This window comes from Thunnus albacares, chromosome 2 (assembly GCF_914725855.1).
Source record: "Thunnus albacares chromosome 2, fThuAlb1.1, whole genome shotgun sequence".
Taxonomy (NCBI): domain Eukaryota; kingdom Metazoa; phylum Chordata; class Actinopteri; order Scombriformes; family Scombridae; genus Thunnus; species Thunnus albacares.
The window spans coordinates 19,102,836-19,122,794 of record NC_058107.1 but is presented as its reverse complement, the minus strand read 5'-3'; the positions used below and the strand labels follow the sequence as shown (position 1 = coordinate 19,122,794).

The window sequence follows — 19,959 nt, the reverse complement described above, 5'->3', positions numbered from 1 at the left end:
AGGACTAAAGGCAAAAAGGTATTCTTGGGACAGTATGTCTATACACAAGTATGTAAAAACAACTGCAATGTTTAATAAGTCCATTATTCAGCCATTGATCAGTCTGAGCTCATCACATTTAAGTTGATTGATCATTTTTCATGTATTTCTTTATATTGATATTGCACTTCTCAAAGTGACTGACTGTGGCTTATTGAGACAGAGGGTCATATAGTCAGCCTGTATGGATAACAGGTCTACGTAGGAAATGTTCAGAAGCAAACACATCACAAAACAATTTGGCTGGAAATGCATAAGAAGAAACAGGATAAAAATGAAGCAATGAAATGCAATGCAAATGACAGTTAGCTGACAAACAAGCTGTGTTAAGGTTATTTATAGATAAAGGTCAGTGTAAAACAGATGACAGTGTGTTTCTAAGGTCAGTCAGTCAGGTGACAGATAGTTCATAGCAAAGGTGTTTTCCAAAAGTTTTCAGCACATTGTTGGTCATTGCTTAGTGGAGCAACGTAAAACTTAGTACCAAGATCTTTTGGGAAACTTTGAGATGTCATGCTACATGATGAGGGTACCATGGAAGAACATTGTGCTGCTGACAGTCGTAGAAGACACGTAAAAGTGCCTCAGATTTGCTCTGCCAGGAAAATAATAAACTCTCTTTAGCAGTGAGCTATTTTCAAGCTGTATAATGTGACATATACTCACATGCCCGTTCTTTCTACATTAGTGTCTGCTTCATGATTAATCTGTGAATGGGTATTCTGTTGCAACAGGCTCTCAATGCAAGCATAAGAGAGCAAAAAGCACAGACAATGCAAGTCGGAGCTTAGTGTATGAATCCACATCTTTTTGCTTCATTTCAACATGTATGTTTGTGTGAATTCCTGCGCCGCCAAGCATCCCACTGCTCCTCTCATACTGTCTTGTGTACTCCACACTTCTCCAAGTCCAATTCCACATGTTTTTCAGTGCTTTTAAATCTTACTCAACTACTAGAGATCTCTTGGTTCACAAGTGATAAAAAAACAAATAACAAAAAGTTGTTGCTGTACAGATAAAGTGATTCAGTATTTGTACTATGTGTCATAAAAGCGCTGAAACCATTTATGAAAACAAAAATTTAGAAGTAGAAGCTTTGGACTCACTTTGCAGCTAATATTTCTGCACATGTTGGCTGTGAGTTCAGTGCACGAGTCCATGTGTGCATGTTTTCACTTCTAGGACTATGAGTAAGACCTCCTACTGTGTGTTTCTGCCCACTAAGTGCAAAGAAAGAAATGAGAAAAGATGCAATAGAGGAGAGAAAGTGAGTAAGATGGAAGGAGAAACCGCATCAATCACAACCGCCTGCTCCACAGCCCACAGTGACTCCCTACAGCGCTGAGAGAATCTAACCTCCCACATACCATCCATCATTAAAACAAGCGTGACCGATCTCACAGCTCTGCCGTGACTTTCCCCACATACAAAGCTCGGGAATCACCGACCGAGTCCGCCCACGCTTTACAAAGATTACCTCTTCCTCGCTCAAGAAGCTCTGCTGATGACCCCTCCAATGAACCTATCCTACTAGTTAGCTGTGGCACCAAATGATAAACCTAATTTGTGACTCTCTGTATCTCCCACCAGCCTGGCCATATGCTGTGGATGAACAGATGGGTCGATACATATTCCCTCACCCAGAGAGGGTGTGAGAGTTGGGGGAGGTGAAGGGCGGAGGAGGACAAAGGGGGGGGGAGGGGAGGGGGGCATGAATCTTGTGTGACAGACTAAAGGATTTACAGTCAGATGAGACAAGCAGCGGTCCTTATACTGTCTGACACCATCGCACCTACATGTGACAGGACAACACCAGCTGTGCAGCAAAGTGCGGCTCAGTCACAGAATGCTGATAAAAATAGAAGAGCTAAAGGTGTCGACGGAGGTGATGTTTCATGGTTAACGCTCCACACTGTTTAGCCAGTGATCCCAGTTCAAATCTCTTCTATGTTTTCAGTCTCGCACATGACCCCAAATTACAAACCTTACAGTATCCATTACATAGTTTTGTTACAGTTACAGTTTCTCATTTCTAATGCTTTGGAGTGAGAAGAAAAGATCACACACACCTAATAGATTACTGTATGAGGTTTTCAGTTTCACAAATAACTCTCAGTGCAGTGTGTGGGTTTAAAACTGTGGCGTGTGCTATTTCTGACTTAACGTGGCCACAAAGGACCAGTGCAGAGCTTTTTGACAGTACAGTTGAAAAATACAAATAAACATGGCATCATTACAGTCTGATTATATAATAAAACCGCAGAAACATACAGTAAACAATAATGTCTGTCATGATGGTCAATGCAATGTGGAAAAACAAAACGGATGAACAGGTTGACCATAGACCTTTGGAGCATTTGGTGAGTTGGTGATATTCAGTATGACTCAGGCCCTTGTATAGTCACTGGGTACATGTGTGACTGGGCTGTGCGTGCTTGAGTGTGAGTGAATAACTGTGTGTGTGTGTGTGTGTGTGTGTGTGTGTGTGTGTGTGTAGTACAGCGCAGCACTCACAGTACATTACAGTACAATGTGTGCAGAGGGTGCAGGCATCCCTGTGTGTGTTATTTGTTGCGTTTGAGCCTTGAAACCCTAGCTTTCCCAGTCATGGCTGGCCAGCCCGTCATCGTCTGAGTCAGACTCTGGCGAGGCCTCTTTGATGCGTCGCAGGGCCTCATGGATGCTCCTGGTCAAAGGGTCGGTGGAGGCTGGGAGCTCTCGCTGGTCTTTTCTCTCTTTTGGGGGGACCTGCCTCAGTTTGACCCCTTTGCGGATCTGAGCTAGGATGCTGTTGGGGTCATCATCTCCCTTGGCAGGAGCCAGGGACCGCTGGTCGACCTTCCTAAGGTGAAAGCTGCCTCTCTTCAGGGAGGCCAGCACCTCGTCCATGGGCGAGCTCACTGCACACAGGAGGAGAGGAAGAAGACAGGCTGTGATTTGCTGATGTAATTGGATAACCTGATAAAGACCTGTGAAACTACTATGGTGCTAAAAGGTCCCAGTACCTCTTCTGCTGTGGGCCTCAAACTCTGGAATCTTCCTCAGCTTTTTGCGGGCGGTCTCCAATTGGCTGCTGTCAAAGAAGCGAGGGATGAATGGGCCAAGTGGGGAGAGACAGAGCTCGTCTGCTGCACTCTTTTCCTCAGCCTTCTGCCCCTGGCGGCCTGGGCTCCCAGTAGGTGACAACTGCTCCTTTGTTGGGAGGGGAGGAGGAGGGGGAGGTGGAGGCGGAGGGGACATAGGTGATGCCAGCAGTGAGGACAGGGAGCAGGGAGAGCAGGAGGAGTCTGCAGGACTGGGCACTGGCAGCGGAGGAAGCGATGCTGTGAGGGCCGTGACGGGCTGGGTGGTGAGTGTGGAGCTGGGGCTGGGGTCCGTCTGCACGCTGGTACTGAGACACAGCGGCTGGCCCTGCGTTTGGACACAAACAGAGTCCACGCGCTCCTGTCTCTCGCTCCCACCACCCATTTCCATAATCCTCCCTCGTTCTCTCCTTCTCGTGTGGGCAACACGTAGCCGAGTGGACTTCAGAATCACCTGACCCGGGTACCGCTGGGAAAAGACACGCAGAGAGACACAGAAGTCAATCAGTAGAAAAAAATGAAATATGTTCTAATATTTACAGTTAATAGGAGGGCACCTACCTGTTTGAAAGTGCGTAGTCTGTCCAGAGTTCTCTGTCTCTCTTGACTAACTCTGCTGTTCTTCCTCTCCTCATCTTCCTCTTCTTCATTTTTCAGCTGGAAAATTTAGAGGTGTAGAGGAAACGAGAGTTACTGATGCCTTACAGGTATACAGCCACATTATTATAAGAAAATTAAAGAGAGCATCAACATGTAATACCTGGTAGAATACTGAGTCTTTCTGGATGGTTTGACGTTTCTGCTGTTTCTGATCGTGGTTCGATACACAGATCTCCTGCAGGAGGACAGGAGAGAAAACACATCAACACACTGATCCAAACAACATCATGCATACTGCTAACAATAAAACACAATAAAAACTGTCCTATGATTCTTTTCTCCTTGTTCTTCTTATAAACTACAACCCAGTCAGGGGACAGTATCTGAACAATAATCAACAACAAAGTGGGAGGAGAAACCTTCTGTTGTATTCTGATCCATATTTTTAGATGTTTCTTGATAACATATGTGTCTGGCTTAGCAGGAAAGCTAAACAGAAAGGTTTTGAGGGTCATTTCTGCTTGGATATAAAGTCCAATAAGACATAGTACAAAATAAACACACCATTCTACATCCTGAATAAATATACTCTAATAGTGTGTAGAATCCAGGATAGACTTCAAGAATGAGAATAAGTGTGAGCGTAAGGTTTACACACCCTCTTGTTCCTCAGATAGGAGCGCTTGGCAGTGATGCGCCCCCTTCTCGCCTCCAGCTGTCGAGCGCTGACCTGAAGTTTGCGCATTTCTTCCCTCTCCACAGTATCATCCTCCGTTATATCATCTGCACTTTCAAAGGTGTCATAGTACACCACCTCATCTTGACGCTCTGAAAACACACGCATGAGAGCACACACACACACACACATATAAAAATATACAAGAGCGCACATAAGTGCAGATCTTTGCGTGTACATTACTGCTGTGTGTTAGACAGACGCAGCAGTAATGTACACTGTGATAATTCTATAATCGACTGTCTTGTAACGCGTTTATGCACAGTCCACAGTATTGAATACTTGTCTGGATCCTCTTAAAAACAAGATGATACATATCAGATCATAAATGTATGCAATTTGTCAAAGAATAGTTATGCTAATATCTAAAATTCTGCTGAAATAAAGCCGTACCTGTCATCTGTCTGCGGATGCTGTCTAGTTGAGCGGTGAGAAGAAGTTCTTCACACTGTAGGATCTCAGCCTGGATGTCATAGAGTTGAAGCTGGAGCTCATAGTACTGTGACTCCATGTGGTCTAAGAGGGCCATTGCATCCTCACTGCTACACAAGCTCTGCATCTGCAGGGATGGGACAGAAAAACTAAAGTCACAAAACAGCTGTGTGTTTGTGAGATAGTAAATCAAAGGTGAAGTGTGTTTACATCTGTGAGTTCATGTTTTGGAGTATGACAAAATGTTGTGGGTTACTACCACACCTCATCTCGAAGTGTGTGTTTCCTCTGTTCCAGACAGATCTCCCTGGCTCTCTGAAGCTGCAGGGTTTCCTTGGCGACAGAGTAGCGCAGTCTCTCCATGCGCTCCACCGCCGCAGTCCATGAAGCCTTACCAAACTTACGCTGGTCCACTTTCATACGCTCATACACTCCTGCACACACACACAAATAAACAAAAGGGGAATGTTCAAGCAGCTGAGTGAAACTTCACAGTTAAGAGTGACTCGCGCTCACGTGAATGTGAGTCACCAACACAATCAAAGAGTTTTCTGGTACAGTCAGTGGGCGCGTCACCCACAATTTCTTTTCTTTGAACATGATAAGTAAAGACTCACAGGAGTAAAGCTTTCATACAATAATGTAGAGGGAGGGAGACATCTATTGGCCACATTTGGACATTACAACCTCTCCCATTCCAGTTTGCACTTGAAGTCATTCATGTTATAAGTGTCAGATAATAAATGGACCTGGAGAAAAACTGGGATAAGCAGGAGCACATTGTGGAGTAACCCTGTACATCAGAACTGTTTGATCGATAGGTTGTCCTTGTTTCCCCATTTCTGTCAAAGCATGGCTGTCTGCACTGCCTCATTAATACCAAATCATATTACCCCTGGCGTTCAAAACCACACACAGGTCAATAGCAGGCCAGTGTTTCCACTACGTGTGTGATAATTCAGAGTCATTCCACTGCTGCTTTATTGACTTGACATTGACAGTGACAGTTACAGCACATTGTACCTTTCTGAGCTCTGGCAGTGATCTCAAAGTATTTTACAGTAAACTCCTGGATGTTGAGGACTGCCTCCTGAGCTTTCTTCTGCCAGTCGGAGTCCTCCTTCTTTAGAGCTTCAATCCGTCTTGGGCCCAAGTAGTCATTCTCCAGGGAGATCTGTTGAAAGAGGATGATAGTTTATATTTTATTGGTTTCAGCAAAACCCGGAACAACACCACAGTAGCCAAAGTTAGGGACTATGAGAAAGATTATAATATAGTTCATAGATCTAAGAGATAGATATGTTTAAGTACTGTGTGTTGTTATCAAAAGTTGGACCTGAGGATTATGGGATACCAAGGGCTTCGCCCAAAGTGATAAAAATGCTAGAAAGAGTAGCTCCTGTGTGCAACGTACAGCCAATACAATCTCACTGATGATAATAATACCACACAGTCAGAGGCTAATAAAGAAAGTGAGCCTGGAGAGGGAGCTACATTCCCACATACAGCAGCACTGGCAGTGACAGTACACAGTACAAGTTACCATGTGTACACTCAAACACACATGCACACACAACTTTCAATATTTCTTTAATGCAAATGTCAGTGTCGGTGTTAAAAGGTCAACGACAACCCCATTTTCAGCATGTTTACAAAAGAATACTGACCATTTACACTGAGCATAGCAAACAGATATAGCGAAGGATATAAAACTACTCTCATCTTAGTTGTGATGGTCCTTACTGTAATATTACTATTAATATTACAGCATTATAGACTGTCTCCATCTTTAAATTTGTGCATTTTAGAACTTTGGGAAGATACTTAAGGATCATAATGGGATATACAGCATTGCTATGTCTCTATCAACCATTCACAGAGAAAGGAATCTTTGGCTCTACTTTCTCCTTTTCCTCTAATTTATATCCGCATCTCTTTTTTCCATGACTGTAAACTATAATGTACCATTACTTTACGGATCAAAATGTAGCCAAGACAGATAAACTATATTTCATGAACGACACAAATCTGGAAAAAGTGAAGTACCAGGTGTACAAGAGAAAAACAGAATACAGGACAAAGAAGGAAAGTAGGCAGCACAGGTTAGAGATCCATCCCTGTCTGACCCCACATAGCCTCGCTGCACCTCAGCTCAAACTGCACTACTCAGCAGTGCACCAGTATCACGTACCACTGCAATTTACTGGTGTCAGGATGCCAGCGCTCATTCCTTTGATTTTTCTTTTTTTTCTGCACTCCTATACATAGTGTAATTTAAAACATCTGCGCTTTATGTCCAATGATTTGTGATACAGTAAATCTAATTAGTGGAGCAACCTTTCAAATGAAAACCTACAAGACTAAGAGTTTATAGCCGAGCTCGCTGCTCTGTGCGGGTGTACTTTAGCACAGTGGTGCTTTGAGCTAAATGCTACAATCAGCATACTAACACACTCACAATGACAATGCTAACATGCTGACGTTGAGAAGGTATAATGTTTAAAATAGTCAGAAGGTTTGCGCTTGGCCAAAAACAACAGTCCCATTTCATGAAGAGTTTGCCTGCACACTGTCAAAAAAGTAGAGGAGGCTCTTAAGATGCCAAAGAATCCATTTATTATGCAGCTAAGACACTGTCTGATGCTGTAGGTTTTGCCAGTAGTGTGACTTGTGAATATACTAATTTCTTTGAATTTTCACATGCCATAAAGTTGTGACAAGGAAAGAAGCCGGTCATTCCACCCCAACTTGTCTGGGTAGAAACAGGGTGGCCAAAAGAATCTGCATGAACAAGATAAGTCTTTCACATTTCTAGCTCTGTAGTGAGAGAGAACAGGGGGTCAGAGGACAGTATTTTACAAGTAGGATACACAAAGAACATTTCAATGCCTTCCAACAATTTTCTTAATGTTCTTACTCAGAGGAGAGTAAGTTGTGGTATACACACATGAAAAACTCTTGGTGGATCCATAGTTATTTAGCTACCAATCATCTATCTTGTGGACTTTATCAAGGGCAGAATTAAACCAACTGGTAGGAAAGTCTTACCTTGTTCACCATCATAGTTTAGGGTGTTACCATTCTAACATTTGCTTATTAGCACTAAACACAAAGTGCAGCTGGGCTGATGGGAATGTGATTAGTTTCGCGGGTATTTAGTCATAAACTAAAATTTGGACAAATTGAAAATTTGACGATGATAGCACTAGAGGAAAAGTCAAGGGGTCCCAAAGTGATTAAAATTCATTCTGAGGGGAATATTCAGATCCTTAAAACCATAAATGTGGACCTCATGGTGGTGCTGGAGGAAAAGACAAGATATCAGTCATTAAGACTCGTTTGGGAATCATGAATGTCTGCACAACATTTTCTGCCAATCTATTAAGGAAATGTTGAGATATTTCACTGGAAAGGTGAGAATGTTGACCTGCTGGTGGAGCTAGATCAAGAGTCATTAGGATTCATCTTCTGGGCATCAAAGATATCTGTACCAAATGTTATTGCAATTCATCTAATAACTGACAAGACATTTTACTGAAAGCCAAAAATGTCAACCTCAAGGTGGCGCTAGAGATGTGGTCAGTAGATCACCAAAGTCAGTCATCCTCTGAGGACCAAGAATGTACAAAATTTAATGGCAATCCATCAAATAGTTGTTGAGATATTTCACTATAAAACATTAAATCAACCTCATGGTGGTACAAGAGGAAAAACCAGGGAACCACCAAAGTCAGTAAGATTTGTCCTCACGAACATCATGGCAATCCATCCGATAGTTGTTTATATTTCATTCTGGACTGAAGTGGTGGACTGACCCACTGACAGCCCGACAACGCCATCAGTAGAGCCACGCTGCTCATATGGCTAAAAACTAACTTGCAGAAACATGCCATATACAACTATTCAGATATATTGTGTTGTCTTTCTGAGCCCTCCTGAATGCACAAGAAGAGGGGAAACATGGAGATATTTCACTTGAACTGAACAACTCAGAAACTGAGTACACTGATGCTTCTCATTTTTAAGTGTGAGTTTCAAGATTGTTGTCTGTATGTTCAATGCGTACATTACATTTCCGTTGTTTATCTTACAGTTTGTTATCTACATTTCACCTTGTTGTCCAACTATGACAATCTGACAATCTTCCTTCCACCTTTTTTTCTTTCTAAACATATACAGTTTATATAATGGCCATCTTAATTTGTCAATCGACACTCTCACATTTTCTACATTATGACTAGCTCACATATTAGTCATCTTTTTCACTGTGGCCTTTCCTCTCTCCCCATTTCACATTAGTTTTCACTGAAACAATTAAGTTGATCTATAGATTTATTTGAGGAGGCACACGCCTCTGTACAGTAAGAAAACAGAAAAAAGCCCCATAAACACACTGTGAAATGGACACAATGAGTAGCTAAACACAACTATGCGAGAATAGCTACATAGTTGAAGCCAACAATCTGAGTTCAAATCTCAACAGGATGTTCTTTTTTAAAAACTAACTTGTAGCCCTGAAAACCATAAAATTTCATCCAAACTTTTCACAACATCTGTCGGTAATAGTGAAACAGTCAGAGCATGCAAACTTTTGTTTTGCTTTTGAAAAGGATGAAGGCAGTAAACGCTGGGTCACACATTTTGAGAATGATGCTACATATTGAAAACATTCACCTTCATGTGTGATAATGTGGTACAAGTGCTACTTCACCACACTGTATACTGAAGATCCTCAAAGTAGAGGCTCTCCACACACACACACACACACACACACACACACACACACACACATATATATATGCATATATACTTAACTTGACAAAATTACAGATCGTCGACAGATAATGGAAACTTGCTTTTTGGTAAAGACATTTTTTGTATTGTATTTCATCACATAGGATCATTTGCGAGATAAAAATATTTAATATTTACAAATGAATTTGTGACCAGCTAAAGGGAACAGAGAAAGACAAACTCACAACTTAGAAAATTCAATTGAAAAAGAGTTAGAGAAAGCCATGCTGTGTCTCAGCTAGACACTGCAGGCTATAAATAGACCCGGAAGTGTAGTTTAACAGCCCCTCTTCCTTCAACATATTGGTAGGAGCTTCCATGGTGTAATGGTTAGCACTCTAGACTCTGGATCTAGTGATCTGAGTTCAAATCTTGGTGAGACCTATGGTTTTTGCCTTTCTGGCAAAGCCTCTCAGGGATTACTTGCACTCACATGTTTCTGAGCAAACTTGATTTACTGCAGTGAAATCAGTGTCTGACAGCACAGTGACAGAGGAGGGTAGAGTTCGATGTGCAACAAACAACTGAGCAGTGACAAAGTGAACTGAAGTTAAAGCAAACACAGCTGACTGTCAACTTTGACCTACTGTAAAGCTAGAAAGTCAAAGTTGGGAATAGTTTGCTGGTGCTTGCCTTTCAGTCAACAGAAAAAACAAAATGATTAGATGCTTTCTCAACTAAAAAGTATACAGCTAACACCAAACTGTACTTAAACAGACTAAATGGTTAATCCAGTCAGCAGCCCTGCTCTATATCTTATCACCATCTGCTATTAATTACCACAATATAATAATAGTTATGTTTTATTAAGCCACATTCAAGCGAGTTTTCTCACCTGTTAAGTGTGGTATCCGTTAGTTTACATATTCTGTCAGTCGAAAGATTGAAAACCAGTGGTGGAAAGTAACTAAACACATACACTCAAGTTCTGTAAGTACACGTTTTATGTAGTTGACCTTTACTTGATTTCCATTTCACGCTACTTTATACTTGTACTTCTGCTCCACTACTATGCAGAACAAAATATTGTAGTCTTTAATCCCATCTAATATTGAGCATCTAATTTAGTTATTAGTTACTTTACGGAATAACATTTTACAAACAAAACATGTGATGAGATTATAAAAAATGCTCTATTGTTATAGGTTAAAATATATATCCCTGCAGTTTGAATGTTAATGTGTCAGGAAACATGCACTTAAAATCATAATTCTTATTTGTTTTAAATTGAAAAATACAACAAATTATGATAAATACAACATTTTTTAAATGGGACATGATTTGCCTAATTAGGCTTTATTTCCGTAATTCCATATTTATTTTATAAAATACCTCAACCAACCCAAACCGTGTAATTACAACTTCCGGGTCCGACAAGGGCCCAAAAACCATTTTTCCTGCATGGGAAAAGGAGCGGCTGTCAAATGGTGGATAAATATTTTGAGCATCACAACCTCTGCAAAATGACTCACTATCACAATTTGATGCATTTGGTTCAATCACATTTTGAAAGTCTAGAAGAGCTGCTCGAATTAATTGTTTTATCCCCATTCAAGATAGCCAGAAGGCTAAACCAGAAGTTGGCGGTCTGGGCTGGTGGAAGTCTCTAGTGAGTAGTAGTCTAGTCTAGACTAGTCTAGTCTAGTCCTGGAGTAAACCTATAGGACCATACACAACATGATTTATTCATGTCTTTGTGAGACTGCAGGAAATTGGAGATCTATGGGCCTTAATTCCAGCTCACAGCATGTCACTCAACCCACAAAGCCCACATCCCAGAAGTGCTTCAGACACTGTGGAAATTGACAGACATGTATTTATAGGTTGGGAAAAGCTTTTTTTGGTGGTATGTGTAGTATATATATATATATATATATATATATATATATATATATATATATACATGTGTTTGTTTCTTTGTAAACAGATGTTACGTGGTCATGTGGTTTTAAAGTCTTTTTTTTAACTGATGTGCTGTGTGTGTCACTGAGCTAAATATAAATGTGCCATCAGCACTGCAATGATCGAACAAAGCTCTTCCATCATTTATCCATTCATCAGCCTCCCTCTTCTCACTGAAATTAGATACATCTCATTACTCTCCCATTGTTTTTTTTTTAAACATAAAGCATCTCATGAGAATATTCCAGAGAATTCATTTTGCATGATACTTCACAGTCAAACATACACACTGATGCACACACGCAGAGCAGACCCTATTTTCAGAGGCATGAGAACTTCCTGTGACCATCCATTGTGCTTAATGACCATTCCTGCAGGGAAATACAGCTTCCCATGTATGCTAATTAACCATAGCGTCTGAGTGACTCCTGGACTCAGAAAAAGCCCCGACATGGTCTACCACAAGAGGGTCGAACCTCTGGAAACAAAAACACCACTGTCATATTTGTCATTTTCTCCTACTTGGATGTGCATGACGTATTACACATTTTTTCACTAATGAAATCACCATCTACAGTATGTGTGTATACTGAGTACTTGTTACTGTCGACATGCTGACACTAACAAGACCTCAAAAAGTTGAAGAGGCTTGGTAAAAGGCCAAAGAGGTTTTGGCAAATTCCTGGCCTCTCTAAACGTAAACTGGTGCAAATGATTACCTTGATCTGCTGTCTGCGTAGCATAGCTAGTTCCCTCATATCTCTGAAGGGCTGCAGCAGGTACTGGTACAGCTGTGTGGAGGCCTCCAGCAAACCTCCATAGGCCTGGTCCTCCTCCTCATACAGTTCCAACAGCTCCACCATGCTGTCCATGGTCTTGTGTTTCTCCATCAGCTGCATCACGTACACAAAAAGGAAATTATTATTGTTTGCTACATATAAAAAAAAAATCATCAGAAAACATGGAGACTTTATCCATATGGAATATGCAATTATCCACATCAAATGTAAAAGGGGATGCCAAATAGGTCCAGACAGAAACAACCAGACAGCTGGGAGCACCTAGCTTGGAAAAAATATAAATATTTGTTGAAGCTTCTGATAAACAAATGAGAAACTTTCACACTGAGCAAGAGGCAAACACAAGTGGCTGTAATGTAACATCCAAATGCACTTAATATCTTTCCAGCTGTCTACTGACTGTTGTGTATGTTGCAAGAAATATGGATAACATCTCCTTTTTGCTACTTGTCAACATCAAAGATAACATCACAGTGTGACGGTGTCAGAGAGTCAAGTTAACCAGTCACAGTGAAGCATACAGAAGAACTCAGTCAAATACATCTTTTATTGTCATTCTGCTCTGAATGGAAACTTGCGCCTTGCTGTTAGACTAAAAGGATTTTTTGTGTAACTGTAAATAATAGGACTATAGGAGTGCAGTCTCTCAGCACACAGACTGTGGCTGAATGAGCAAGAGTCATTTCTGCTGCTGGGAACAAGATCAATACACACACATTTTTGCCAGACTGAACAATCCTGTAGGCTACCAGCAAGCACTGAAATAGCCATTAACTCAGCCCTCAAATGGAGTGAGAGGATCAATAGGACAAAGTGTGTGTCTGTGTGTGTGTGTGTGTGTGTGTGTGGATCCTACAACACAACAAACTGCGACGGTGTTTGAGCGAACTACAGAGCAATGTCACTGCAGACAGAAGAGCTCGGGCTGTCCTGTCCATCCTCAGGACGAAACACTTCACTTCTTCAAACAATCCTGTACAGCGACTGTCATTTATTGAAACAATTGAAGCAGATGAGCTCTGGCTGGTTGGCAGACATTCTCTGACAGTGATGGCTCTGCTATTAGATGTTTTTTTTTTTTTTTTTGCTCAGGAAGGGCAGTGAGCCACAGTTTCCTGTGTCTGGTTTTCTGTCTTTTTTTTTTTTTTTTAATTTGGGTGTGTGTGTACTTCTGAACTGTGTCGACTGGAGTGGGTGTGGGACTGACTGGGTGGAATGACATGTAGTTGATTCGTCTACTCATGGCCTCATTTCACTGCCAAAAGTAGAGCAGAGAGGAAACGCCTTTGCCAGAAAATAACATAAACAAATCTAACCCCTAACTCTTTACTCTCTCTTAATTTTGCAGTGACAGTAATAACACGCACATATAAAAAAAACAAAATAACTCTACTGTGTCCTGTGGATGTAAAACAACAACTCAAGCAGATTTTATTTAATTTGACTGTTTATATCTTTTGAAATTACTTGGGAATTACGAAGGGATTCAGGTCACGCAGTGGGACGGTTGGATGCGGTATATTATGTGGGTATTAAAGAAATGGTTAAGCTAAAATGGCATGTTCTTGCTCAATAATGCATGCATTTGAAATATATTTATTCCATAAATACAAGGAACCTTGTTAACGCTCTTTCATTAACACCCTTCTCTCACTCCAGAGGACTTCTTTCACTGTCTGGCTCCATAAGTCGAGGCTGCTTTAATCTAACGCCATTGATTAGTAGAACACGTTGAGAGCCAGCGAGTATCAGTATAATGTCTGTTTATATTAAGAGCATTAATCAATCACTTGCTCCTGTTTGGTGTGTAAGAGGAGCAGGTCTGGTGCGCGTCAGGATCCTGTCTTCACTGTTTGTCTGTCTGTGTCGAAGACTCAAGATACAAATCACTGCTAGTGTGTGTTTGTATTATATATACAGACATGTTTCACAGAAGTGTTTGTTAATATTATAACTGCAGCTTTTTTTCCATCCGTACATAAATGTTCTGCATGAGAATCACGTCTGAACGTGGAAGTTTCAATTCTTTACTGTGTGTTTTTGACACAGTAACGTGTTATAACTACATTTGCTGACATATTGCAGTTCATTTTGTAATATTTTTCTACCACATATTATATTCTTTCAAAAGACAAAACTCTTTTAAGAAGATTATATTTCTGTTTCTTGTGTTTAGCCGTCATGACTGATGATTTTTAACTCCCCTCTGGTGCACACTAAGCTATATGTGATGAGCACGTTTGAATATTCGAAATATAAATATGCTGTTTTCAATTAAAAAAATATTAATGACAAATATAGCAGTATTCATCAATTATTCTTTACTGATACATGGATATGTCAAATTTCTTTGCGTCTCTGCTTCATATCTATCCATGTATCATATGTATATATATACCAACAGACAGAATGAAATATAATAAGAACAAAAGAGACAGAGAAAGGAATCTGATATGTAAGCTCTGATATTAAGTGGCTCCATGTCATCAAAAATTTAAATACAGTGTGTTAACCAAGTCTTGTAGATATAAATAACCAAAATTAACCCCTTAAAATCGTAGCTATTTCATACTGAATCATACAGACACCTCAACCACATGTTGACAATAGATAAAGTCATAATAGAAACCTATAAGCTGCAGGACTGTCAGAGAAGATGACTGCGCTGAAAGAAAAGAAACGCTTTAAGTGTGTGTGTGTGTGTGTGTGTGTGTGTGTGTGTGTGTGCGCACAAGACTCCACGAGGAACGTACTTACAGGTACAGCATAATTTTATAAATTCCTCTTCTCTTACCAGCTGGCCAGTGTGATATTGATCTTTCTATCTTCCATTCAATATTTCGAGATACTTCTGTCATAGCATCAGAATTGCTGCTAAATCGCTGTTTGACTGGCTTCTTTTCCTCACGGACGGTTCTTCTAATCCTTTAGGTAATATGGCCACCAGAGTTATGTATTACCTCAGAAACGTCACCTGATTTTACTTTGCATGGCCAATGAAACATCCCTGCAGCTTCCTGACAAGATGGAAGACTACTCCTTCTTTTATTAATGATCATGTGATATGAATGTACTGGATGGTCAACACATCTATACTTAGTTTACCAAAGAAAAAAAACGCATCATTTTAGTTTAGGACGAACCCTCTTATTAAAAATGACCAAATAAGAAAATATGAGGTTTTGCTTAAAATATATCTACTTTTCATCCATCATCATTGTCATCTTTTACCAATTTTTTGTTAATTTTTCTGTATACTGTATTGATCTGCACTTCGCACTATAACCATTAAAGGTAAACATTCAAGATAAATAGAAACTGTCTACCTCAGATTAATTACTAGTGCATGACACTTCCTCACAACCACTGTGGTGAGGCAGTGGTTCTCAAATTGAGGTCCAGGGAACCCCAGGGGTCCTTGAGGGGAATCCAGGGGGTCCCCAGCAAAAAGGGGAATAATTAATTTTCACTATGAATCCATCCATGACTATTTTGGTCATGGGTTTTATAAACTTTCTGTAATAAAACATCTAAAAGCAAAAATATTATCAGACGGGAGACTCTGGGACAAAATCTTGGGGAGTCTAATTTGTGTCAGTTTAAGGGTCCTTACATGAAAACGTTTGAGAACCACTGTGGTAAGACACAGCAAAAAGACTGTTGATGAACTGGGATGATCCCAGTTGTCCAGATGTGTCACTGTATGATTGTTACAGACTGAAGATGAGCTCAGACTGAGGTGGTGCAGTCATGGAGATGCTGTGGTAGGATCACATTCTCACCTCTTGCAGATGTTTTGTCGCGCGGTTGAGCGCTTCCTCGTGCCCGGACTGCCTCAGCTCGCTCAGGCTCTCGTAGTACTCATCAGGATCGTCGTTTTCCGTGAACAGAACCTGTGAAAGGATCTTCCAACCACATGTGTCCAGCGCATGGCCCAGGTACACCTGTAAACTGTAGCACAGCTCATCCATTTCGCTCTCGGAGACCTCCGCCGGGCCGAACAGCACCGTCCACATCCCGGCTGGTTCCTCCGGGAAGTCCGGTAGGCAGGGTCCCAGGTCCGAGTTCACCGAGCACAGCTGCTGGTGGATCGCCCGCAAGTCCTGAAAAGAAAAGAGTCCTGCCCAGCTGCAGTCCTCCCTGCACAGACTATCCAGCTCCTCCAGGTCCAAGCTGTCCAGTGAAGGGGACAGCTGGTCCTCTCTTGGTGACCTCAGCACCTCTGTGTCAGGACTGAGGGGAGATGGCGCAGATTTGATCACAGTTTTGACAGGACTTGCTTTGGACGCTGTCACGGATGGAGACTTGTTTTTGGCCTCCCTATAGCCTCCTTTGGATACTTTATCCCTGCCGGGACTTTCGGGCCATTTTGTTTTGTCCCCATCCTGGCTGGTCGCCTCCCTGCTGCCGAAGCTTCTCCTCTGCACCGTCCTGTTGTGACACGTGATGGCAAATTTACCCTCCACCTCATTCCACGCGACGATAAAAACAAATTTATGCTTTTCCTTCTCCTCAAACGCATTGGGGCGAACAGCCACCCACCCCGACTCCAAATTATCCTCCATTGTGAAGGACATCTCTGCAAAGTGATGAGACACAAATACGACAACGTTATCGCTGCGTTGGTGCTGCGTGAGAGTCTGGTGGATGCAGGGCGGTAAAACTGTGTTGTTATTGTGTTATAAACACCAAAACACGAGGATGTGTTCGCCTGTCGGGCTATCCTCCTTCGCTCAAGCGGATGAATTTGGAGCAGTGCGGTGTCATTTCCATCCACTCGGATGTCTGGCTGAATATCTCTCTTCTCACCAGAAAGTAGCAGCGGGATGCAGAGGCAGCTGCGTACATCGTTCAAATACAGCAGACTGACGCCATAAATAAGTGTGACAGCGGGCTTCGTCCAGTCCCACTGTCTGCGGAAAGGCTGGCATCATCTCAGCGCTGATAATGTTTTCTTCATCGTTTGCTCAGCGAGACCACCACATACGTAAAATGATTGTTGCCTTCATGGTGGAAGAAATGTGGGTATTTCCAGGAAACCGCAAGTAGACCAGACAATGTAGGCTAAATACTATTAGAACAAAGTCTAGATTATTTACCAAAACATAAAAATCAAATTTATATGTGAGGCGAACTCTCCTTTTATTATTTATTTATTCCGCGACTTTATTTAAATTATTGCCACCCACTACCGTTTTATTACTACTGCCACAATCTGTTTAAAATGTAACAACCTGTGTTATTATTATTATTACAATCTGTCTAAATGAAAAGTAAGAAAATAATTAAGTTACAGTCTCACGAGATGTGGCGAAGACCAGATGTTGTCCTGAGAGTTTGATGAAGTCTATAGATTCCGAGGAGCAAGTGAAGGCAACATTAGAATCTCAACCTCAGTAGGGCACGTAAGGACGTGCTGACGTTTCAGGTTGAGCAGTGTGGGATGTTTTGCAGTGGGGGTCTATAGCTGCAGCATCAACAAGAGCATGCATGAAAAAAACTGAACAATGAGGCTCCTTAACCAAACACATCTTCTTACAATAAGTAAATTTATATTCAACATTTGTTCATTTTTGTTACAGTACAGTCTTAACGGAAGTAGTTTGGGAATGACTTAAATTTAGGAAGAATAGCGTTACTGTGTGAAGTGATGGCACTGTATATTCTATTGTTATTACTGTGATTTGATGACACTCTATTCTGCTGCCTGAAGGGCCTGAAATCATTGTTTTAGCAGAAGTCCAAAAACAATTGTTTGCAAAACACCATAAAATAATCCTGAAATAAATGTTTCAACTGAAAGGGCTCAACAAATATGGCATTTCAACTGGAAGTCGCTATGTACAGATAAAATCTGTGCCGCAGAGAGATGCCTCAAGCCACTTCTGGATGAGTTAGCTGTGGGAGAGAGTTGCTGAGTTCTCCTTGTTTACAGATATTGACTGGACTGTCTCAGAGGACAGGAATGGCAAATAGTATTTCCCTTTAATGGTCACAGCCTTGACTTAGAGATAAAAGTCAGTCTGTCACCAGGGTGCATGTGTTTTAATGATGCTCAGAGAAATGCTCAATGGGTTTCTACAGAGTTTCCCCTCTGCTTTAATGAGCCCTGAGCATGACCTATGATGCAGTGTGTTTGCATTCTTAAATAGGCGACTTGTGTCCCTTTCAAACTGCTTTCTGCTTCTCTGAACTGGTGGAGGTGTTAATTTCTTTAATCAGCTCCTCTCGTGTAGGTCTGTTATTGTTAGGCTCAATCCACAGAGGCCATATCTATAACAAATCCTGCCATCCTTCATATCTAACACTTTAAAAAGATAAATACATCTCAGCAGCAATAAATCCGTCTAATTCTTTACAGCTCTGCTACTGCTGCTTTCTAATCTGATAATTAGTGATTTTAATGTTGTAAAATATCAAATAAAAACCTTTGATGTTCATAAAAAGGATGGTTCAGGAGCATGATCACACATAAAGTCTGGGAACACATTTATTCCAAATAGATGTCTCGGTGAACCAGCACCCTCTCAAGGTTATGACTCCATGCATGTCTTTGGTGTTGCAGTGACATAACTGCTTTACTTCAGTACTACTTTACAGCACTGTCTCTTCTACTGGATATACCTTGTAACTGTATGGGGGGAAATGTTGTGGCAGAACAAGAAAGTTGTACTTCAAGACACTATTTCTTGTACAATGACTTTTAAATCTAGCAGAGAACTTTGTGACTCAGTTATCTCATCATGCAACTAATGGCTTTTCAAGGCTGAGTGAAAGTGTCTTCAGGAAAACAACTTGAAAGTTCAACTGTTTTACGATTGTTTAGAGAAACAGTAACTCTGGATGGAAGTAACAGGGGTGGAGGACATTTATGTGGTTCCATGGTGTAATGGTTAGCACTCTGGACTTTGAATCCAGCGATCCGAGTTCAAATCTCGGTGGAACCTCATGGTTTTACAGAAGGAAGTCTGTAGCTCTTTCAATGGCAGGAAATGAGAGAAAATACTTCCATGTGTTGAATAGAACAGACGGTCGACAAATTAAAGGAACAACCAACATAAAGTCTCTTAATAAGGTGTTAGGCCACCATATGAAGCTTGAGTGTGCTTTGACATTGATTCTGCAAGTCTCTAAACTCTCCTGGAGGAATGAACATCATTCTTGTGAAAGATATTCCCTCATTTGGTAATTTGTCGTCCGTCAGTATGAAGGAGAATAACAGCTTCATTACAAACAGTTGAGAGATGGTCTGAAGTGAATGTGATCATGTGAAAGAGGCGGAGGCGCTGATTCACAAGCAACATCATCAGAACCAGTGAAGTCCATAACACAGTAGTTCTCAAAGCGGGGTCAAGGGACCCCCAGGGGTCCTTGAGGGGGTCCCCAGCAAAAAGGGGAATAATTCATTTTCACTATAGTTCCATCCATAATTAACACAATGACAGACTTTGGTCATGGGTTTCATACACTTTCCATAATAAAACATCTAAAAGCAAATATCTTATCAGATGGGGGTGAAACAGTTTTACCTACCGGAAAATTATAGCAACAGTAAAAATATATATATTCAACA

The 19,959-nt window shown here is 41.2% G+C and overlaps 1 protein-coding gene and 1 non-coding gene across 2 annotated transcripts; one reads left to right on the top strand and one right to left on the bottom strand.

Moving 5' to 3' along the window:
* Window positions 1-167: 167 nt before the first annotated feature.
* LOC122995197 (junction-mediating and -regulatory protein-like) lies at window positions 168-19,801 on the bottom strand. Its single transcript, XM_044370235.1, has 10 exons — window positions 16,169-19,801; window positions 12,306-12,479; window positions 5,914-6,064; window positions 5,155-5,324; window positions 4,852-5,017; window positions 4,381-4,550; window positions 3,883-3,957; window positions 3,684-3,779; window positions 3,045-3,591; window positions 168-2,939 (listed from the first exon to the last, which is right to left on the bottom strand). Exons 1-10 carry the CDS (start codon window positions 16,961-16,963, stop codon window positions 2,632-2,634), a joined length of 2,652 nt encoding a protein of 883 aa, XP_044226170.1. The 5' UTR covers window positions 16,964-19,801; the 3' UTR covers window positions 168-2,631.
* Window positions 19,262-19,333, top strand: trnaq-uug. The gene has a single exon. It is a non-coding gene; the product is annotated as a tRNA-Gln (tRNA).
* Window positions 19,802-19,959: the final 158 nt, after the last annotated feature.